Source organism: Anabrus simplex, chromosome 1 (genome assembly GCF_040414725.1).
Source record: "Anabrus simplex isolate iqAnaSimp1 chromosome 1, ASM4041472v1, whole genome shotgun sequence".
Classification (NCBI taxonomy): Eukaryota; Metazoa; Arthropoda; class Insecta; order Orthoptera; family Tettigoniidae; genus Anabrus; species Anabrus simplex.
In genome coordinates, this window is record NC_090265.1 from 1,097,670,311 (window position 1) to 1,097,694,851 (window position 24,541).

Consider the following 24,541-nt stretch of genomic DNA (forward strand, 5'->3'; position numbering starts at 1 on the left):
CACAGACAGATTCGACATAAAATTATAGCAGAAAGAAATTTCTTTGGGGCACTGCATGCCCCATGTTTCCATTCCCGTGTTAGTGGTACCGGTATTATCAAGACACACATTTCTTGATGTATGTTGCATTTAAGAATTAACTATTGATATATATTACCTAGCCGGGCTGAGTGGCTCAGACGGTTAAGGCGCTGGCCTTCTGACCCCAACTTGGCAGGTTCGATCCTGGCTCAGTCCGGTGGTATTTGAAGGTGCTCAAATACGACAGCCTCGTGTCGGTAGATTTACTGGCACGTAAAAACTCCTGCGGGACTAAACTCCGGCACCTCGGCGTCTCCGAAGACTGTAAAAGTAGTTAGCGGGACGTAAAGCAAATAACATTAACATTATATATTACCTAATCCTCCCTTTCAAAGACCTAAGGAACAGAATTAATAAAAGCATGTTATTGCTTAGTGCACAGGCTACCAGACATAATAATCGTAACTCAGACTGTCTCTCCTGCCTGTCGTAAGAGGCGACTAAAAGGGGCCCCAGGGGCTCTGAACTTTGGAGCGTGGGTTGGCGACCACGGGGCCCTTAGCCGAGTCCTGGCATTGCTTCCACTTACTTATGTCAGGCTCCTCACTTTCATCTATCCTATCCGACCTCTCTTGGTCAACTCTTGTTCTTTTCCGACCCCGACGCTATTAGGTTTGCGAGGGCTAGGGAGTCTTTCATTTTCACACCCTTCGTGGCCCTTGTCTTCCTTTGGCCGATACCTTCATTTTTCGAAGTGTCGGACCCCTTCCATTGTTTCTCTCTGATTAGTGTTATATAGAGGATGGTTGCCCAGTTGTACTTCCTCTTAAAACAATAATCACCACCATCTCCAAACATTTTATTTTTCTCTTTCTTTCTGGGTTATGGGTTAAATAGTATAACTGTCTTTAGAAGTGATTTGTACAGTCTGCAGGTACCGTAACTCTTATCTTGAGAAACATTGAGATTTATTGATTTGAGACCTAACTGAACATAAATCTCTGTCTAAATGAGGGTATAAGTAATAAGGATTTGATATTGTCGCTTTCTTCTTTTATCCAGTGCATTTAGATTTCAATAAAACTGTTCTGATCCCTCATGATGGAATGGGCTAAGACTAGAGGGAGTGCTCTCACAAATGTAAGAACATCACATAGTTGTTCCTCATTCCCAGTTTCTAACCAACAACATAACAATAAACCAGGGAAGCAGAAGCATTTTCACAAGGAGAAATAATTATATTCAAACTTGGGTAACAGTTGTGACAAATGGGTTGAAACCTTTCTCTATTCTGTTTTCTTCACAAAAGTTGACTGCTTGATTAGGGGTATGTAGCTGTTAGCTTGCATTTGGAAGATGATGAGTTTAACCTCCACCATCAGCAGCCCTGAAGATGACATTCCATTTTACACCCAATAAATGCTTGGGCTCTACCATTAATTAAGGCCATAGCCGCTCCCTTCATCCTAGCACGTTACTAACTCATCACCAAAACACCTTTCTGAGTTGGTACGATGTTAAACCGCTAGTTTGTTTCCAAATTGGTTTTCTCGACTTCAACTCTGGGTTCATGCCAGGATATTTCTTAATACTGTCCATGGGTGGTTCCATCTCATTGCCAACCTCTATTAATTCGAGATGCACTTATTACTATCAACAGGAATGGGAAGGTCCACCTATTCAATACCGTTATTTTGATATTATTTATTACATATCAGGACTAGTTTCAAAACTATTATATTGGGTCATATTCAGCTTTAATTCATAATTAGAAAAGAAATTACGTATGCAAATTAGTAACAAATAACATAATATAGTACAATTGGTTTGTCTTGACTTCATCACATTTCCCCTTATCCAGCTCCTGCCAGGTCGGAGTATTTATGGCACTTCTCCATCTTCCTTTTTCTTTCCACCATTCCTCTTCTACGATCCTGTCCCAGTCTAAATTTCGTCTTATGCTGCTCTTTACTGATTCAATCCACCGAGCTCGATAGCTGCAGTCGCTTAAGTGCAGCCAGTATCCAATGTTCGGGAGATAGTGGGTTCGAACCCCACTGTTGGCAGCCCTGAAGATGGTTTTCTGTGGTTTCTCATTTTCACACCAGGCAGATGCTGGGGCTGTAAGACGTATCTGTGTCGGTGCAACATAAAGCCAACAGCAAAAAAAAATCCACCTTGTTCTATGTCTTCCTCTTGCCCCTTGTACTTTGCCTCCAGCATCTGCCTTGGAATCTATTCTTCTCATTCCTCTTTACATCTCCAAACCACCTTAGTTTATTCTTTTCAACTCTCTCATTTATCTTTCCTATCCCAACTTCCTAACATTTTCATTTCTCTCTCTGTCTTTCCTTGTCTTTCTTAGGAATTTAATCTCACTTGCTTGAATTCTACTTTCTTGCCTGCTAGTTAAAGTCCAAGTCTCAGTTGCATAGGTCAGTATGGGTACATAGTACATTTTGTACATTATCTCTTTACTTTTCCTTGGTACTTTGCTCCAAACAAGTTTTCTTACACTTTGGTAGAACGCATTGCCCTCCTGTACCCTCCTGCTAATCTCCATGTCCAACCTAGCATTTTGCATTCATTCACTTCCTAGGTATTTAAAGCTGTCCACAATTTTCAGACTCTTGACTTCCAATTTTCATAATGCCTTTTCCTTGCCTTTCCCTGCTCAACATCACCATAGTCTAGCTTTTCTCTGTACTGATTTTCATGCCATACTTCTCAATTTTTATGTTCAGTACATCTAGTTGTTGTTGCACTCTTTTGCTGTTCTTTCCCTAGATCACATCATCATCTGCAAATAGCAGTATCTTCATCTCTTTATATCCATAGGCTTCCTTTTGTTTCCTTTACAATTTTGTCTAAGACTATAATAAACAAAAGAGGTGACAACACACTCTCCTGTGTTAGTCCAGTCTTATTCCTAAACCATTCTGTCTGTCCAACTGGGGTCAGTACTCTGCTAACACAGTTGTTGTACATTGCTTACACCATTTCTAACATTTCTCTTCTGAGTCTTTTTTTAATCCATAGTTTCCCAAACCTTCTCTCTGCCTTTTCTATATCTATGAAAGTCATGACCCAGATCCTTTCAATATTCCCAGTTGTAACTCTCCTTCAATCGTTCTTCTCATTCTTCTTTCTAATTTCCTTTCCATTATTTTAACTACCTGCAATATAAGTGTGATTCCTCTATAGTTACCACAAACTTTCTTGTCCCTTTTCTTAAACACTGGTATTATTCCTTTTTTCCAGTCTTCTGGTACACGTTTGTGTTTCCATATACACTTTAGTAGTCAGTACAACCATTGCATACAAGCAGGTCCAGCAGCCTTTATCATTTCCACACTTATTTTATCCATCCCTGTTGCTTTTCCCACCTTCATCTTTTGTACTGCTAAGTCCACCTCCTGCATTGCTATATCATCCTCTGTTGTTGAGTCTTCACACTGTATTGCTTCTATCTCACCAGTACAGTTCACATTCAATAGCTTATCAAAATATTCCTTCCCTCTTCTGGGTGTGTTAACAATTCCCCATCTTCCTTTTTCACTAGCTTTGTGGTAACTCTTTCTGTCCTCTTACTTCTTATAAGTTCATACACTATCCTTTTACTGCCACTTACATCTGCTTCCATTTTTTTGTGTAAATTCTTCCCAACTCTTCTTCTTTTCTTCTCCTACCACCTTCTTACATCTCCATTTGCTGTTGAGATACTTTTGACCGAGCTCGATAGCTGCAGTCACTTAAGTGCGGCCAGTATCCAGTATTCGGAAGATAGTGGGTTCGAACCCCACTGTCGGCAGCCCTGAAGATGGTTTTCTGTGGTTTCCTATTTTCACACCAGGCTAATGCTGGGGGCTGTACCTTAATTAAGGCCACGGACGCTTCCTTCCCACTCCTAGCCCTTTCCTATCCCATCCTATCTGCGTTGGTGCGACGTAAAGCAGCTTGCAAAAAAAAAAAAAAGAGAGAGAGAGATACTTCTGCTTTCTTATGTTTGATCTTGGTTCCATTCTCGCCAGGCTGTCTTCTTTTCTTTCACCACTTTCCTGACTTGCTCATTCCACCATAGTGTCTCTTTTTCTTTCACTCTTGTAGATGTCCTGCCACAAGCACACTCTGCTGCACTAACAAATGCCTTTTTAAAATTGGCCCACTCCTCTTCTACATTTTCCATTTCAGTAACTGGAATTTGTTGCTTCAATCTCTCCAGAAAATCTTCCTGTACATTTTTGTCTTTCAATTTCCATACTTTTATTTTGCTTTCTCTTATCTCTTGTAGTTTTTCCATTTTTCCCAACCGTAATTTTGCCAACACAACTCTATGGTCTCCATCAAATGTTTCTCCTGGTAAAGCTGTCACATCCATCAACTTCCTGCGATTAGTCCTTTCCACCAAAAAGTAGTCAATTACTGATTTTGTTCTTCTGTCATCCCACCCATATCTCGTAATTTTCCTGCTGTTTTTCTTTCGAAACCATGTATTCCCCACTATAAGTCCATTCCTTTCACAGAAGTCCACTAGTTCCTCTCCTTCGTGATTCTTTTTCCCATATCCATATGGTCCAATGACTTCTTCCTTTCCTTGTGTCTCATTTCTGACCTGTGCATTCAGATCTCCCACCTCTTCCACATCTGAAATTTCTCTTTCTACTTTCTCCAAGAATCCTTCAATATCTTCTTCCCTGTTTCCCGTCTGTGGTGCATACACTTGTATGAAGTCCATCACTTCATTCTTCGTCTTTAGTCCAATCTTCATTATTCTGTCACTAACACATTCTACCACTTCAACATACTCCTCCAATTACTTCTAAATGATTAGTCCCACTCCGTTTATTGCCTCTTGGCCACCACTCCATATAATGTGTATGCTTTCCTCAATTTCTTCCTTCCGTTACCTTTCCATTTCACTTCACTAAGCCCCATCATTTCCACCGTCTCCCTCTCCATGAAATCTACTACTTCCTCCACCTTTCCTGTCGGGGTCATAAGATTTACTATTGCTGTCTTAATGTTGGTAACGGATTGCCCATTTCTCATAGTTCCCCCAGTACCCTGAGAACTGCACGTTGCTTTAAGCAGGGGACGCCCTAGCCTTTTCCGAGTTGTTTTCCTAGTACCATACCATATATAGGCTGTTATTACAATGGGGTCGCCACTCCCAAAGGTATTTTATACCTACTGCCAGGTGTTATTCTAGGCCGCTCCACTGGAGTACAGGCACTTTCTGTAGCCGCTCCCCTGGAGTACAGACACTACAAGTTTCCCTCTTCCGCCACCGATGCCGTACCGAAGTCCATCTTCTCCGCCACTGATACCTTTGGGGTCTTCACCCCACTAGTTCCTCTCCTTCGTGATTCTTTTTCCCATGACCAGATCCTTTCCATATTCCTAGTTCTTTTCCGTCAGCTGTCTCATGCTGCACTTGGGCCCTCCGTATTTGTGACCCCTGGAGGGAGGGTGTCCCAGTATTTTAAAGCCCCCAGGAACTGGACTGCCTGTTGGTACATGGGTTGTATTGGGTATTTCAACCAGCCCTACTGAATTGTAGGGTCCCCCTATCCGCCACCTGGGGACGCGCCCTCTAGGGGTTAACAGGTTCCCCAGACGGTATGTCTTGACATATTGACATAATATGTTTATGATTACATATGAGTCTATTCAAATTGATGTTGCTTCCACATGAATCTAAAATTTATTGGGGTCACTTGTCCTTGCAAGAAAATATTTGATGTAAAACAGCAAATTACAATGTAAACACTGCACAGTTGAAATGGAGGAGGTTAAAATAACTTTTAAAATGTTCCTCCGATAAACATATTTGTTACGATGTCCTTTGATGTGGTTCTAATTTTGTGTTAGTGTTGGTATTAAAAAGTTGACCCATATTTGATACTCAAGTTGTAATTATTGATAAGAACATGCAAACCACCATTTTTGTAATACTTATGGGGACATTTACATTATGAATATGCGGCCTCTGATCTGGTGGAGTGATCCATCAATATTCCGTATGAAGTGAATGTATGGAAAAGAAAACTGAAGAACTGTTAAATAAATAAAGGGTACAGATTTCTGCACATGGTTATGAGGGTGTTTAGGGGTTGTATTGAGGATGTAAAGGAGAGGGCATACAAATCTCTGGTAAGACCCCAAATAGAGTATGGTTCCAGTGTATGGGACCCTCACCAGGATTACTTGATTCAAGAACTGGAAAAAATCCAAAGAAAAGCAGCTCAATTTGTTCTGGGTGATTTCCGACATAAGAGTAGCATTACAAAAATGTTGGAAAGTTTGGGCTGGGAAGACTTGGGAGAAAGAAGATGAGCTGCTCGACTAAGTGGTATGGTACGTTACAAATCTCACGTTATGGTCCGTATTGAAATGTACTTAAAAGACAAAGAATTATACTAGATTATAAACTCCACCTATTCAGTACATGAGTTTTTTATTTAAATTTAAGAAATAGATCTTAACATATTAGATACGCTGACATGTTTCGCCCATAACGAGAGCATCATCGGCCTAAAAATCTCATACCTGAAAGAATGAAAAACCATGATCCTGATTGTTCTTATTTGTAGTTTTTAAGGAAGGTCTAAAATATAATAAGAGGATACTGTTGTAGGTACAAATGTCTAAAAACTACTAGCAAGTGAAAGACAGTATTATAAGTACTCTTATGATAAAGTCTTATAATCCATTTTTACGAATGTCCTGTTTTTAAATGTTCTAACAAGTAGCGAGTTAAAAGTTCAAAATGAATACGTAAATTGCTGCGTTGAAATGATATCTGGTAAATATGGTGCCTTATTCTGGAGGTGGCGTAAGGAGCTTACAATAGCTTAATATTTAGGATAAAAGTCACTCTTAGTGATGGTTAAATTAAAATCCAAAGTTGTTTGTCTGTTGAAGTTGTTAATCTTTGAGAAGATAAGACGGCAAACTTCTTAAAGCACTTAGGAGCAAGGACAAGTACTCGTCAGGAACGTAGCTACATTTATATTAGCAGGTAGACGTGGTTGTAACTTCATATATTAAAAGTCGAAAGGAAAATGTGCGAGGTTGAGTAGAGCTAGTGGTGTTATGTCTGAAACAAGAGGAGAGTGAACTGTTACGGAATAAAATTAAAGGAGAAGGAGAGAACGAAGAAAAAATGATGCATGTGACATTACTTACCCCTTCGACAGTTGTGATGTTAATTTGGTTAAAGATGAGGTGCATTGAAGAAAATATGTTGTGTGTAATTTAACTTATCTTTTCGACTGTTGTAATGTTAATTAGTTGCCATGGTAGCATTTGAATGACTGACATTTGCGCTTCTAGTGTATATCGATGTGAGATTGTATGGGTTGGGCGGGGCGTTAAGTTTACGTGCTGTTGGATGCAGTTGGCTTGTGGGGGCAGATGGGGAGGGAATTGTTTTTCTTAAAATGGGATGGGTCCTGGAAGATGATAATTTTAGATTGTTTATTATGTTATTATGTTTTAGTGATTGCAACAATTTTGGTAAAATCTTGTATAATGGGTTTTTGACATCAATAATATCGTTAAAGTTTAAATTTTTGTTTTTATATTGGTCTAAAAATATATAGATGTTTTCTAATTCGTTCATTAATTTCCCTTTACCTACTTTTTTAATAATAGTGAGATCTTGATCTATAGTAGTGAAATGATGACCTGCTTCTTTCATGTGAGAGATCATAGCTGAAAATTTGTTGTGTTTGGAGGCATTATAATGTTCTAAGTATCTAATGAGAAAGCTGCGGCCAGTTTGCCCGATGTACGAGACGCCACATTGGGTACGAGTGAGTCTGTAAATGCCTGAACCTGAGTAAATGTTATTTAAATTGACTGTTTGTGATTGAAAAATAATTTTTGTTTGATGTTATTTGTTCTAAAGGCTATGTAAGTGTTTTGGTTTTCTAGGGGGTTCGAAACCTGGTAAATGTCTGGATTGTTGTAAGTGAAAGTAATGAAATTGGATTTTTTTGGGTCTGTCAGGGATGAGGTTTGTTGTTAATTTGAGTTTTATCTTGTTGATTAAATGGTTGTTCCTGGTTTATACCCATTAATTTTTGCCAAATCTTATATGTAATTGAGTTAATCTTTTAGGTTCTTAGGTGATAGAGGGATTTTTAAGGCTTTGTAAATTAAACTATGGAAGGTAGCTAGTTTATATGGGATTTTGGATGTAATTATTTTTTATTATTGCGGTGTGGGTTGGTTTTCTATAAATTTGGAAGTCAAAGTTGCCAATATTTCCATGAAGTATAATCAACGAATAGCTTTTAAAACTATGAATAGTTTTTTCTATTTTTTACAATACACGCACAATCAATTGAAGTGACAAATTTTCTCAATCAGGCATCTACAAACTACGATGTCAAGACTGCAGGACCTTATATGTAGAACAAACAGGTCGCAGTTTCTCAAGTAAGATATATGGAACAAGTTAATGCTGTTATGTATAATCGGATTTCGGCAATGGGACAATGTTTGGCAGACTCCAAGCATAATTTTACGTTTATCAATCAAGATCTAACCATTCAAAAAACAGAAAAAGGTCCAATGCTTAACATTTTGGAAAAACCTTCACTTTCATCTTGAACAGTACCTCAATCCAAATTACAGTATTATTTAAATTATTGAGAAACCAAATATTCTTTTTGGCATAATTCTTCCTATTCATGTTCAGAGAGTCCCGGGTTCGATTCCCGGCCGGGTCGGGGATTTTAACCTTCATTGGTTAATTCTAGTGGCTCGGTGCTTTTATTGTCCCCAACATTCCTGTAACTCACACACCACACATAACACTATCCTCCACCACAATAACATTCAGTTACCTACACATGGCAGATTCCACCTACCCTCATCGGAGGGTCTACCTTACAAGGGCTACACCTGGCTAGAAATAGCCACACAAAATTATTACCAGTCCTTGAAATTCGAAGTACCTGAAAACTGTAAAAGTAGTTAGTGGGACATTAAACCAATTACATTATTATTTATCCTTGTGCATATGTCAGTATGCAAGATTTGTGGAATTACCTGTTTCCCTCCAAAAAACTTCTGCAATTATCTGGGTTCAGACATGTCCTCTATTAATTGGCAAGCAATGCCTTATTCCAGTTCTAGGGAGTTGGTTTCTTAAACATCTGTAACAGGTTCAGTGATGTTCAGGTGTAACAGTTGCACCTCTCCATTGCCTATAGGTAGGACTACACACAGATGTGCTTGCATTAACTAACAAACAACTTAAGGGTCGGCTTTCCGATCTGCACATAAATACTCTAGATAGCAGCAACACATTGACACTACTTATGAGTGTGCAGCAAAATTCTTTATCAATACTACAGTCTGCAAGTTCCAGTATTAGTGCCTCGGCTCCACGCGGAATGACTGTCTTTTGTCTACTTCTTGTGGAGGACATGGTCGACAAGGCTGCTAACCGCTCTAGTTAAGAACTAAGATAGGAGCCGTAAGCGCCCAGGAGGAGAGGAAAGACGGAAGTTAAAGTAATACAAGTCCGTTTGCTGTGTAAACACCACTGGCCTAGATCGGTTAGGGTAGGGGTGGACAAGACCAGTGATATGTGGACAAGAAAAGGGGGTATGGGGGTATAGGCCCTCATATTAGAGCCGCAATGCGAACTTAAGCCTCTAGTTTCCTGTGTAAATGCCATTGGTCTGCACTGGTAGGGTCTGGACAAGAGCAGTGATTTGGGAACAGGAGGTCTGGGGGGCGTAAGCCCCCAGGTTAGAGCGGCCTTAGGCCTCTAGCTTCCCCTGTAACACTGGTTAGCGTAGCATTGGGGCGATAGCAGCGCATTGTATGTGGGCTAGTGGTCGAAAGTTGAATTAGAACGATAATTACTTTTTTTATGATTGAGATTGTCATGGAGTGATTACAGCACACACTATAGGGTCTAGTGGTGAAAAGCTGAGTTACAACATTTTTCCATACTTTTTGAAAATGCACATTGTCCCAGGGCAATAACAGGCATTCTATTTGGCCTAGGGCGATAGCAGAGCATTGTATGTTCAATTCGACATGTCCTTGGCTATATCAATTCTATTTGATTGTGCTTTTATTCTGCCCGGGTTGGTAATAGAATCTACAGTAGTTATTATGATTGACGGGAACAGTGTGACATATGACTTTACGTTGGCCAATAGGAATGCAGGTAGCTACTTCAGCAATGGACAATGGTGAGTGCTGCTCTTTATTAGGCTATATAAGTAAATGCACTTCTGGGGATGGGATGGTGGGTTCCAGGACATTGCAATGAACACATCTCTCTTCTAAAAGGAATTCCAAGAACGATTTGCATAAATTCTACTTCCTAATGATGCTGCTAAGGTTCATACTTGGGCTGTATTTTTACCATTGTGGGGGAAACTCTTTAATATGCTCCCCTGACGATTTAGATCATGAGCTCTACAAGCTAGATCTGTCTAGACCAGTAAGTAAACATCTCCTTAACAGTTGGTCTCATGACTTATAATGGCATAAACAACTAACAAAAGAACACATTGATGGCCGTACGGATAGAGGCGCGCGGCTGTGAGCTTGCATCCGGCAGATAGAGGGTTCGAATCCCACTGTCGGCAGCCCTGAAGATAGTTTTCCGTGGTTTCCCATTTTCACAGCAGGCAGATGCTGGGGCTGTACTTTAATTAAGGCCACAGGCGCTTCCTTCTAACTCCTAGGCCTTTCCTATCCAATCGTCACCATAAACCTATCTGTATCGGTGCGATGTAAAGCCCCTAACAAAAAAAAAAAAAACACTGAACTGCATTCAGATACTTCGTACTTCATTGAATAGGGCAAAACAAATAAGTCTGTTTTGTACGAAGAATTATTTTTACGAAATAAAATATCATTATGCTGGTGATAATAATTTACCTGTTGCCCAAGCTTCCTGTTCATTGTTAAACCATCTCCAGCATTTCTCTTACTTGATCTTTTTACCGGGCGAGTTAGCCATGCGGATAGAGGCTTGTAGCTGTGAGCTTGCATCCGGGAGATGGTGGTTTCGAATCCCACTGTCGGCAGCCCTGAAGATGGTTTTCTGTTGTTTCCCATTTTCACACCAGGCAAGTGCTGTGGCCATACCTTAATTAAGGCCACGACCGCTTCCTTCCAACTCCTAGGCCTTTCCTATCCCATCGTCACCATAAGACCTATCTGTGTCGGTGTGACGTAAAGCCACTAGCAACAAAAAAATTTACTTGATTTTGAATTAAATCTATACCTGCATGTCCAAAATTCCTATTCTTCCTACCAACTTACCTCACTTATACAAACTGCATCTTGCATTAGTCTCTCCATTTATATTTTTAGAATCTGTAATATACCATGGTGATACAAACTTCTAACTTCCCACACTCCAACATGTAGAATTTCAGTGATCATCTTCCTGAAAGCCCCCCTTGTGTAGTCTCTTCCTGGAGATCTGAACACAAACTATATAACCTCTAGAATAATTTCCCTGGAGGAACATACATACATCTTCATTATAGATTGTTAAGCCTTTCTGCATTCAGTCTGCAAGCCTTTCTGAATTTACTAACCACTGCCACCATCCTCTATTTGTTCTGGCCTCATTTAGTTTTATAAATTTTATCTTTAAATCATTAGAAGATGAGTCAAACCTTTGTCTTGGTCTCCCTCTACTTCTCTTACCCTCCATAGGAGTTCATAATTCTCCTAGGTAACCTATCCTACTCCATTCACCTCACATGACCCCACCGCTGAAGGTGGTTTATGCCTACAGCCTCATCCGTCGAGTTTATTCCTAACTTTTCCTTTATCTCCTCATTCCGAATGCCCTCCTGCTATTGTTCCCAGCTGTTTGTACCAACATTCATTCTCGCTAATTTAATGTCTGTTACTTATAACTTAGGAATAAGATATCCTGAGTCCACCCAGCTTTCACTCCTGTAAAGCAAAATTGGTCTGAAAACAGACCACTGTAAAGATAGTTTTGTCTAGGGGCTGACTTCCTTCTTAAATAATACTGTTGATTGCAGCTGTGAGCTCACTGCATTAGCTCTGCTCCACCTCGATTCAGTCTCGTCATACTACCATCCTAAATACTTTAAATTATCTAGCATTTCCAGCTTTGTATCACCAATCTGACATTTATTTCTCTTGGATTTCTTACCTACTGACAACAATTTAGTCTTGGAAAGGCTAGTTTTCATACCATACTCATTGCACTTTCAAGTCCCAAGATATTAGACTGCAGGCTTTCGGTGCAATTTGCCATTAAGACCAAGTCGTCAGCATAGGCCAAACTGCTTACTACATTTTCACCTGAGTTCCTACCTGCCACTTAATACCTTTCAGCAGATGATCGATGCAAACTATGAACAACAAAGGTGAAAGAGTACTCCTGTAATTACCTTGAGCCAAGAACTCATTGTATCATCAATTCTCATTGCAGCCCAATTGTTAACATAAATGCCTTTTATTGATTTGAATAATCTACACTTAATCCCATAGTCCCCCAGTATGGCAAACATCTTTTCCCTCGATACCCTGTCATGTTTTCTCTAGATCTACAAAACATGAACACAACTGTCTATTCCTCTCGTAGCATTTTGAAATTACCTGGCGCATACTGAATATCTGGTCCTGACAGCCGCTCTGTGGTCTGAAACCACACTGGTTTTCATCCCAACTTTCTCTCAACCACTGATCACACTCTCCCTTCCAAGATGCCAGAGAACACTTTGCCTGGTATACTGATCAATGAGATACGTCGATAGTTGTTGCAGTCTTTCCTGTTCCTTTGCTTATAGATATGTGCAGTTATTGGATTTGTCCAATCTGAAGGTATGTTGCTAACACTCCATGTTAATTTTATCACTCTTATGGAGCCATTTCATCCTTGACCTCCCACTATATTTCACCATTTCATGTCTAATTTCGCCTGTTCCTGCTGCTTTATGACAGTGAAGTTTATTTACCATCCTTTTCGCTTTATCAAGTGTAATTTCACCAACATCATTGTCCTCCACCCCATGAGCTCAGTTGTTTGCGACATCATTAGGAAGATTTCCTTTTACGTTGAGAGGATTTTCAAAATGTCCTTCCACCTGTCCAGTGATTCCCTGGGATCTATTATGAGTTCACCTGAATTACCCAAAACACTATTTATTTCTTTTTCCCTTCTCTTCCTAAGATTTTTTATTACTGTCCAGAAAGGTTTCCCTGCTGCTTGACCTAGGCTTTCCAGGTTATTACCAAAATATTCCCCAAATTCTTCTTGAATTCAACAACTATTTGTTTCGCTCTTCTTCTTTCGTTTGCGTACAATTCCCTGCTTGCATCAGCCCTTGTTTGGAGCCATTGCTGATATGCCTTCTTTTTTATACAACCTGCTCTCACTTCCACCAAGGTTAACTTTTTCCCGTCTTTACACACAGTTTTTTCTAGGCATTCTCTTCTTGTTTCTACTATGCATCCTTCCTGAACCTGCTTACTGTCTGTTTTTTGGTACTTTTCACTAATAATATCCATGTACTTTGTCGACTTTGCTTGTCTTGGAGATTTTGTACCCTTATTCGTTTGCAGACAGATAGTGGTCTGTATCATCGAAAAATCCCTAGAAAACCTGCACATTCCTATCAGATTTGCTGAATTCAAAGTGGGTTAAGATATAGCCTATTATGAATCTGGTTCTCCTACCCTCCCATATGTAGCGGTGAGTAGTCTTATGCTCGAAGAATGTATTTGTAACTTCTAATCCCATACTAGCACAGAAGTCCAGCAAACGCTTCCAATTCCTGTTTGCTTCCATACCTTCCCCACATTTACTAATCACCCTTTCATATCCTCCAGTTCTATTTCAAACTCTTACATTGAAATCGTCCATTAGCACTATCCTATCCTTGCTGTTGACCCTGACTACAATGTCACTCTAATGCTTCATAAAACTTCCTCCTCATCTGTACTCTGACATGGTGAATACACTGAGACAATTCTCGTCCTAATTCCTCTAACTGCCTAATCTACCCACATCATTCACTCATTTATATGTCCAACAAACTATGTTGCATGCAGTAGTATTCCTGATGAACATTCCTATCTCACACTCTGTCCAATTTGAAGTACACTTTCTCTCTTCCTCGTTACCTCTCTTACCTGAATATGATTAACACATCCAGATGCATCCTCTTTGGTGACTCAGCCAGTTCTACTTTCTTCCATAAGCCCCATTAATATTGATAGCTCCCTGTGAAATTCCATTTCATTCGCAAAGTTGTTTCCAAAGACTCCCTTCCCTGTCAAATGGGAGTGGGACTCTGTTGCTTCCATAGGTGCGAGGCCGCTTAAAACATTCTGAGCGAGCTCAGTGAAAATTCTGTGAAGCCCGATGCTAACCTTACACACAGTCCCAGTGAGTATCTTTCCTCTAAAGGGTTAGGTACCACTAGTGGATTGTACAGTCCTAGCCGCCTGAGCACAGGACGGGCCATGACTTGGAATACGTCCAGGATGCCCACTCCCATTCTAAAGCAACTAGTATCCCGACTCTCAGGACCACTTACCAGGCCACTCAGCCATTGCCCATAGTTCATGAACTAGGATGTGACTACAGTAACTCACACCACAAACCACTACCTGGAGGAAGTCTTCATCAATACATCTTAAAATTTTACATAGAGATGCATGTCCTCAGGAGTTAGGGCTGTAGTTTCACATAGCTTCCACCTGTGCAGCATTATCAACAAAGGTAACCCATGCTGAGAATTGTTACAATGACATTTCAGTATGTCATACAGACTGTCACCTTTGCAACTTCCAAACGGCAGCTATCCCTTTCGATGAATAATTTGTTAATTTGATCTGTTGTCAGATACCCATGTGATATGGTTGCACCTACAGCTTGACTTCCTGTTTCATTGGTATACAGAAGCCTTCCCATCTCTGCAAGATCGTATGTATCCCTGGAAAAGATTTGAATATGGAGCTGTGTATTAAAATACTGTCTCTGTAATTGGTGTGGAAAATATATGTGCAGTAAAAGGAAATCTCCAGCATTGGTTGAAATAAATACGGGGTGAACAGTGATTATGGAATATATCTATATATATATAATAAGAGTTTTGTCTGTACATTGCTCAGAATTTGAAAATAATGGTATTTATGTATCGGTCATGTCCATAGTAACAAGAAAATGCACTTTTTACATTTCCGTAATTTCTGTCTGTCTGTCTGTCTGTCTGTCTGTCTGTCTGTCTGTCTGTCTGTCTGTCTGTCTGTCTGTCTGTCTGTCTGTCTGTCTGTCTGTCTGTCTGTCTGTCTGTCTGTCTGTCTGTACACGCATCACGAGAAAACGGTTGAAGAGAATTTAATGGAAATCGGTGTGTGGAAGTCGGGGGATGAGCCTCTACAATCTAGGCTATAAATCATTTTACTCACGCTGAGTGAAATGGTAGTTTAGGGGAAGGCCTAAAATTGAATTCTCAACTATTTATGTTATTAGTGGTCTAATGAAAATCAGTATGTGAAGTTGGAGGATGAGCCTCTACAATTTAGACTATAAATCATTTTACTCACGCTGAGTGAAATGGTAGTTTAGGGGAAGGCCTAAAATTGTATTCTCAACTATTTATATTATTAGTGGTCGTATTTTAAATAAAATGGGTATGCAAAGTTGGGGAATAAGTTGCTACAATTTCGGCTATCAATAATTGTATTCACGCTGCGAAAAATCGTAGTTTAGGGGAAGGCCTAAAATTTAATTCTCAAATATTGTTGTTATTAGTAGTCCTATATTGATGAAAATCGGTATGCAAAGTCAGTAAATAAGTCGCTATAGTCTAGGCTGTAAATTATTTTATTCACGCTGAGTGAAATGGTAGTTTAGGGTAAGGCCTAAAATTTAAATCTCAAATATTTCTTATTAGAGGTGTAATCGATGAATGCTACATAACTAAGGTTATATAGTATTAAATTTCCTATTATTCATGTCTTATACATTGTTACTGTACTGGCTATGATCACAAAGATATTCATAAATTTGGATTTTTGTTATTAAGTCCATATCAGCGCCGAGTAACGAGAAAATGGGTAAACAGTATTTAATGAAAATCGGAGAATAAGAAACTACAGTTTACGGTATAAAATATTTTACAAATCACAGAGTCGAAAGAAAACTAAATGTGAAGACCTACAATATAGAAATCTCATAACGTTGATCAACAATAACATTACATTGACCATTGTTTGTCGTGATGTGCTTTGTGGCTTCTGTTGCCCCTCATCTCCGGTAGATAGGATTACTGCTGCATACAGAGTATTTTTTATTTGATTTACGTCGCACCGACATAGGTTTTATGGCGACGATGGGATAGGAAAGGGCTAGGAGTGCCTTAGGCCTTAATAAAGGTACAGGCCCAGCATTTGACTGGTGTGAAAGTGGGAAACAACGTAATACCATCTTCAGCGCTGCCGACGATGGGGTTGGAATCCACTATCTCTCGGATGCAAGCTCACAGCTGCGCACCGCTAACCACACGGTCAACTCGCCCAGTCGTACAGAGTGTAACAGCCTGCCTGAATATTGATGGGAAGTAGCTGGGGAGTTAGATAACTTTCTTCTTTAGCATGCCATTCCCCTGGTTTATAAATTTTTTGATACTACTGGTGCGTAACACACTGGATCGTCATAGCATTCGGGCTATTCAGCTCCTCTTTTGAGGCACTGATTGGAATTAACAGTGTGCATATTTAGCAGAATAATGGCAGATGAGTGTTCATGGCAATCTGAGGCCTGGTCATCCCAGCTCTGGAACTTTGGACTATTAGATTGGCACCTCCATCTAACCGCAGCACTGTTCGTTTAAAGTAATAAAACGTGCGGCTTTCCATTTGATCGAGTATTTTATATGATAGCATTGCTTTTAATCGCTACATTCATACTCACGTTTTTGTAATGACCTACGTTGATTTCAGTTAGGCAAACCACAAAGTCAGTCTTTCTGAGAATCCCGTAGCGAAGCGCGGGGTACATCAGCTAGTCTATACTAATATTATAAAGAGAGAAAATTTGTATATTTGTTTGTAACGGATAGGCTCAAAAACTACTAAACCGATTTTAAAAATTACTTCACCTATAGAAAGCTACATTGCCAGTGAGTAACATGGGCTGTATTTTATTTTCGAACAATTTGAGGGGGGTTGGGGTGATGGGAGGAGATGTAAAAATACTGGGCTAATATAGACGAAATATCAAATTTGTCGTACAAAACGAGATAAAGCTCAATTTAAGTCTCTTGACACAAAGAACAAAACTCGGTAAGCCCTACGGACCCAAAAACAATGTTTTAAGGTCCTAGAACCAACCGTTATGGAGATATTGGCATCACTCTACCCCTGCTCTAGGAATCGGATAAAGAAATGAACTGCCGTAACCATGGCAATGTCAGCTCCAGTACTCCTACAGCATTGAGATTATCTACAATATGTCACAAAAACCTAACATGTTACAGACATGAAAATTGGTATTTGGAATCTCCTTTAAAAATAAATCACCATTTTTTTGTTTTCAAAAAATCCACTTAAGAGGAAGGGGGTGGGGTGAAAAGAAGCGTGGAAGGAGTTGAATTTAGGATACATATACAGTATCTCAGAAACTGAAGAAGTTACAGACGTTAAAATTGGTACTTGGAATCTCTTCTAAAAATAAATGATTACACTTTTTTTGGAAAATCCACTTAAGGGGGCGAAGCGCGTGACTTTTTATAATGAGCATCTTCTTCTTTTACTGCTTTTCCCACACCTGTGGGGTCATGGGTGCGAACTGTGTCACACATGTGGATTTGAACCTGTTTTGCGGCTGGATGCCCTTCCTGACGCCAGCCCCGTGTGCAGGTATGTAATTACCATTTCGTGTTCCTGTTGTGGTCGGTAATGTGGTGTGTTGAGTGAATATGAAGAGGAGAGTGTTGGGACAAACACAAACAACCTGTCCCTGAGCCAGATTAATTATTCACACGCGATTTAAATCCCCGACCCAGTCTGGAATCGAACCCGGAACCCTGAGACCCAAGGGCTCAACGCTGACCACTCAGCGAAGGAGTGGGTCAGTTTTTAAAATGAGTATATCTACAGTATATCTCATAAACTTAACATGTTACAGCTGTGAAGATTGGTATTTGTGATCCCCTTTAAAAATATAGAAACGCGTACTTTTTGTTTTCGTAAAATCAACTTAAGCTGGAAATCAAATATAATTGAAGGAGGAGTTGAATTTGAATTCTCTTGATGAGGATACTTGTATCTCAAGAACTAAGATGTTACAGACGTGAAAATCGATATTTGGAATCTTCTTTAGAAATAAAGAAATCTTTTTTTTTTTTTTTTTTTTTTTTTTTTTTTTTTTTTTTTTTTTTTTTTTTTTAGAAGAGGACTGTTTCTCACATGTAGAGTTCCATGACGCATGTTTCAGATTTAGCTCTGCCAGTAGCCTGGTCATCTTAGCCACAAAAGGCAATGCCACAAACGTGGTTTACAAAGAGGTTCTGGTGTAAATGAAATGAAATTTGTCGGCGAGTTTTTATACTTTAGAGATTTTCAGATAATGTCTTAGTGCAGTACAGAGGAACAATTGATTTTATCAACTTACGAAATCCTCACGTGCGAAGCTGTGGTAACAGCTAGTTACTTATAACTTTCAAAATTTTAGTTTTATTGAAAACAATAAATTTATAAGTTATTAATGATATATTTCTTGGTATTATGCACATAATTTGAAAAAAAAAGTTCACATGTAGGCTACAGGGTGTTGCAATAAAAATATTTTTCAAATAGGAATGCACATTTATTGATATATTTCTTTTTACTCTATTCACAATTCTGTGTATGAATATATATATATTTTTTTAATTTTGGCACAATTATTTTGCATTATTCAACATTTGTTAGATAATCACTGGAAGTCAGAATGTAGAAATTAATTACCTACTGGTATCAATAGCTTTAAGACAGGGGATGTCAGGATTAGAGGTTTGCTACGAGAGAAATAGGCCTCATCTGATGAAAATATTTTCTGTGTTCTAAAAAAAATTTAGATTTTGGTTTGACAGCTCCATTACAGTTTCAAAGAAATACACTTCTTTGGTCAAAAACATCTTCACTTGATTCTTGTAATAATTGTATCTTATATGGTGTAGGTAATTAGGTTTAATGGGAATTTTATTTGCAAGAGTATTACCAATACTGGCGAAATGACAATTGAGTATCATAGCAACTTCTTCAGGGCTTGTAATCAAGTTACTTTGCACTTTTAGGTTAATTGCTGCTGTTAGTTGCTAAGACGTCATTGATAACTTCCCAGTGATTTTTCGTATAAGTAATATTCCGTAATTATTGTTTATCCTATATAAAGCAGTTGTTTCATGGCTATATTCTCTTATTTTGGAATGGCTGTTTATATTGGCACTAATCATAATTTTGGCTGTTGTTGATTTCAGTTTGATACTGGGATTCAGCGGTTCATGTCGATGACCGTGTCTGGTTATGATCATTTCAAGCCAACACCACGATCCACTGCTTGGGGTCTAATAATTGTAGCACCAATAGTGTTGTATGCTTGGTGGCTTAAGAGTAGCAGGGTGAGTATTTTAATTTATGTATTTGATTGTATTTACATTTCTGAAGATAATATTCTGTGCCCTTTCTTAACTGAATTAGCGAGAATACAATAAGAGATAGCAAGCAAAGTAACTGGTGCCAACAGTATAGACCAGAATTTCAGCTACTGAAAAAAAACTAGAATTCCTTAAGGTGCGTTTTCCAAGGTGCGATTGTAGCCGCAACGGCGACAGCAGTCTCCTCCTCCGCACATGCGGTTTGAATTTGGTCTGCGACTCGCGGTGATTGCAGCTTGAGCGGCCACACTGGTGCAGTGAACAGTGCTGGCGGCAGCAGTCGCTACGACAGTTGATATAAGTATCTGTTGTGTTGTAGTTAATTATTGACTTTGGGTACGATGTCGAAGCAACGAAAAGTGGAGGGAATGTTCAGTCACTGGCATGATATAGCTCTTTGCCACTTAGTTTCCGAGCATAAATGTGTGTACGATTTAAAGCAAGTGACTATTGCTCAACATCTCCACAAGCATTCTCCTCTGTCAATCAAGGGCCGCTAAGAGCCGAGCCGTGCACAGATGTAAACAGTCATGATGTCTTGTCAAGATTACTGGGTCATAATTTATAGGAATGAATATACAGTGTAATGTGTACTTTTAAATAAAATGTAAATTCCACTCTGCATTATCATTTTTATGCTTTTTTATTGATTCCTTCATTCCCTAGGTTGAGTAGTAGTATGCTAGACAGCTGTTTTGTAACTGCATAATTAAATTATATTCAATTCCACAAAATTACACTGATGGAATGGCATGTCTAAGTATGTAAATAATTAACATATTGGTGCAATTAATGTTGTCACTCAATTAAGTTGCGGGTTTGTTAAACTTGAAGTTTACCAGGTGAGTTGACCGTGCTGCTAGGGGCGCGCAGCTGTGAGCTTGCATCCATGAGATAGTGGGTTCAAATCCCACTGTCGGCAGCCCTGAAGATGGTTTTCCGTGATTTTCCATTTTCACACCAGCCAAATGCTAGGGCTGTATCTTAATGAGGCCACGGCTGCTTTCTTCTAACTCCTAGGCCTATCCTATGCCATCATCGCCATAAGACCTATCTGTGTCGATGCGACATAAAGCCACTAGCAAAAAAAACTTTAAGTCTATTACGACCATAGATTTACTGATCATTGTCTTACTGTAAAAACATTTATTCAGCTGAGCTAAACACTGTTAAAATAAGATTAAAATGTCCGTACCTGAGAGTGAGTGCAAGTTTCTCAGCTGGGCTGTTGGGCTTCTTGTACCGATTCCACAGGGTTTTCAAAACTTCACTTTCTATAAGTTTGAGAATATAACTAAACTGACTAACACTCAGTCTGAAATACTTTCTGAACTTGTCTCAGCACTTAAAAGATACCTGTTAATTAAAATGTTATAGCATCCTTTCTCATAATGCGATGCAAATATACTGTTGACTTCCCTTCTTTTCAGGCCGAGATACCACATTAACAATGTTTTGTCTTCTTCTTCTTCCAATAAAATGTCATGGAAAGCCCTGCTACTAACGAAATCGCCTGTGCTCTCGTCCATTTCTGACGGACTGGACTGCGCGACTGGCGGCTGCAGTGTGTCTAAAAAAACGCTCCACGTGCTCGTCGCTTGCGGCTGCTGTCGCCAACATATTTGGTGACCCCAGTCATTGGAAAGCGCACCTTTAGATATCCAGTGAAGTACAGATTAAATAATGTTTCGTAAATAAACTTGCTTCTTCAGAACCTCAAGATTTCCAGTAGCGTGATTATCTTTTTCAATTATGTTATACCACTGGGCGAGTTAGCCGTGCGATTAGGGGCACGCAGCTGTGAGCTTGCATCCAGGAGATAGTGGGTTCAAGCCCCACTATCGGCAGCCCTGAAGATGGTTTTCCATGGTTTCCCATTTTCACACCAGTCAAATGCTCGGGCTGTACCTTAAGGCCACGGTGGCTTCCTTTCCACTCCTAGACCTTTCCTATCCCATCCTTGCCATAAGACCTATCTGTGTCGGTGTGATGTAAAACAAATTGTAAAAAAAATTATGTTATACTTACAAACATGTACTTGAAAATATTTTATGAAGGTTTTTATAGGTACGTAAGCAGATTTCTTGTAGAATCTGTAATACCAACATTTTAAAGGCTTTTTCCACTTTTTTTTCACATATGATTTTGATTAAATTTTGATCAACACCCTTTATCGTATGGCATATACAAATCAGTAAATATAAATTATAACAACATAACACAAAATAAAGATTTGAGTACTATAAAGATAAGCCCATATGGATTATGTAAATTACAGCTTCTGGCATGGCATTCGGGAAGTCACGGAAATCTCCATTGTAGACTCTCTCGGTGCACTCCATCACTATGTTCCAAACAGATTGGGTATCAGCCCCACAGTCACATCGTGGGGATTGTATTTTCTCCCATTCGAAGAGGGCATCAGCACATCTACCATGTTTGGTTTTCCGTGGTGTCCCATTTTCACACCAGGCAAATGCTGGGGATGTACCTTAATTAAGGCCATGGCTGCTTCCTTCCCACTCCTAGCCCTTTCCTGTCCCATCATCGCCATAAGACCTATCTGTGTCGGTGCGACGTAAAACAACTAGCAAAAAAAAAAAAAAACCCATCTACCATGGCTCGTACGGAGGCGATTCAGAGTGGAGTGGACCAAACCGAGTGAGGTTGATCGAATCCTGGTGGTTTTCTTGTCAAACATGGTAAAGTTCTGCATTGTGGGGGACAACTTTCTAGCCACTGTTGTTTCCATGAATTGCTCAAGTTGAAGTCTTCATAATCGTATAAATATTTTGCTGTGAGAATGGCTGGGTGTCTGGATCTAAGTATGTTTCGTTCAGTGTTCGGAATGTCAGTAAGAACAGGCAGTTGTAGGTCAACGATCTTCCGATATTCCCGAACAAGGGCACTCTTTCTTCTATCTTGTGGAGGTGGTATACGACTCAAAACAGGCAGCCAATAAGTGGGGGTCGATCGTATTGTTCCACTAACGATGTACATTGTTTCATTTAACACATTGACAACGGGCCCCGAATGGAGGCTGCTACCCCACGTAGACTGGATAATTCAAGCCTCCAAGAAAGAAATTACACTGCTGAACTCGTAATCACCGGGCGAGTTAGCCGTGCGCGTAGAGGCGCGCGGCTGTGAGCTTGCATCCGGGAGATAGTAGGTTCGAATCCCACTATTGGCAGCCCTGAAAATGGTTTTCCGTGGTTTCCCATTTTCACACCAGGCAAATGCTGGGGCTGTACCTTAATTAAGGTCACGGCCACTTCCTTCCAACTCCTAAGCCTTTCCTATCCCATCATCGCCATAAGACCTATCTGTGTCGGTGCGACGTAAAGCCCCTAGCAAAAAAAAAAAAAAAGAGAACTCGTAATGTATTCAAGATATCGACCTCAAACTTGGAACATGTACTCACTTGGTTTCTTTGTAGTCTGTACATTGTAATACTTTTAATTCAAAGCAATACCGTTTGTAGCTCCATTTAATAGTCTTTCTAAGCACAGTGTAGTATGAATCAGTGTTAGTGCCATTGTTTTCAAGTATGCAAGTATTTCTCTTTATGGCTATTCCCAGTTTAGTGTTAGGTGTTAATCATTAGAAATATCTAATTCATTGTCACTCGTTACCTATTATAACCGATGTACATAATTAATCACAATTATTGGTAGCCGTCGGCAACTGAATACGCTGCGCCATGTTAGACATCTCACTGGATCCTTCAGGGAATAGCTCTTAAGACAATTTTTTGTTAAGTACATGAAAGTTTAAAGGAAGAAAGATAAAGCAATAATTTATATTCCATGACTACACCATCTGGAACTCATAGTCTCGCCCTCAATGTATACGCCATGGTAGGCATTTATTCAATAACCCATTACGTACCGCGGATATGTGCATACCATATTTACTCTTGTGTTAGACCCCCTCACGTATTAGACCCCCCTGGCTTTTTGAGGCAAAGAAAATGAAAAAAATAAGCGATATTCTTATCTGCGGGCAAGTCATGCTTAGCCATATTTGAATAATGCATAGAAGACCACAGCCCCTAGCATTCAGCGCGCTCACAGACGAATTTCATTGGTTGCAACAAGTAAAGAGTTACGTGAAAGATGCTTCTGTCTCCATTTTTGAACCTATATTGAAACTTTAAACAGTGTCTAGTTAAACGCTGGCTGAACATCGTTTATGCAGTGGAAGACTGCACAGCTTAGACGTTGTTTAGGTAGACGTCTAAGGCTTAAAACTAGTCATCATTTCTGCAATCGGCCCTATTAATTTGTGATAATAGGCTACGTGTTTTTCTTTATACTGATGCCCATGTCACGTGCACCATTTAACTTCACCAGTCGCCATCAGAAAGGCATTAACAATACTTTTGAAAAGTAGGCCCTATGTATGAACAATTATTTGTGGGTTATTTTAGTAGAGGCCTAAACCCGATTTCATATCCCATAGACCATTCTAATTATGACATATTATTTTTCTTCTTGGTTTCTTTTGAACTCCCCCTGTGAGTGCTGGTGGTAGAATAGCACACGATATCCCCTGCCTGTCGTAAGAGGCACTTGTGAGAGTGGGTTGGTGACCATGGAGCCCTTAGTCGAGTCCTGACATTGCTTCCACTTACTTGTGCCAGGCTCCTCACTTTCATCTATCCTACCCAACCTCTCTTGGTGAAGTCTTGTTATTTTTTTTACCCCGACGATATTAGAGCATTCATGGCATGGGGAGTCTGCCATTTTCATGCCCTTCATGGTCCTTGTCTATCCTTTACCTATTCCTTAATTTTTCGAAGTGTCGGAGCCCTTCCATTCTTTCTCTCCGATTAGTGTTAT

General features: G+C 39.7%; 1 protein-coding gene across 1 annotated transcript in view; it reads left to right on the top strand.

Moving 5' to 3' along the window:
• Window positions 1-24,541, top strand: part of ND-B15 (NADH dehydrogenase (ubiquinone) B15 subunit) — a 38,485-nt gene that overhangs the window by 3,730 nt on the left and 10,214 nt on the right. The window contains exon 2 of the mRNA XM_067137284.2: window positions 19,521-19,661. Within this exon, the coding sequence (XP_066993385.1) occupies window positions 19,521-19,661 (141 nt within the window). The remainder of the gene's footprint in view (window positions 1-19,520; window positions 19,662-24,541) is intronic.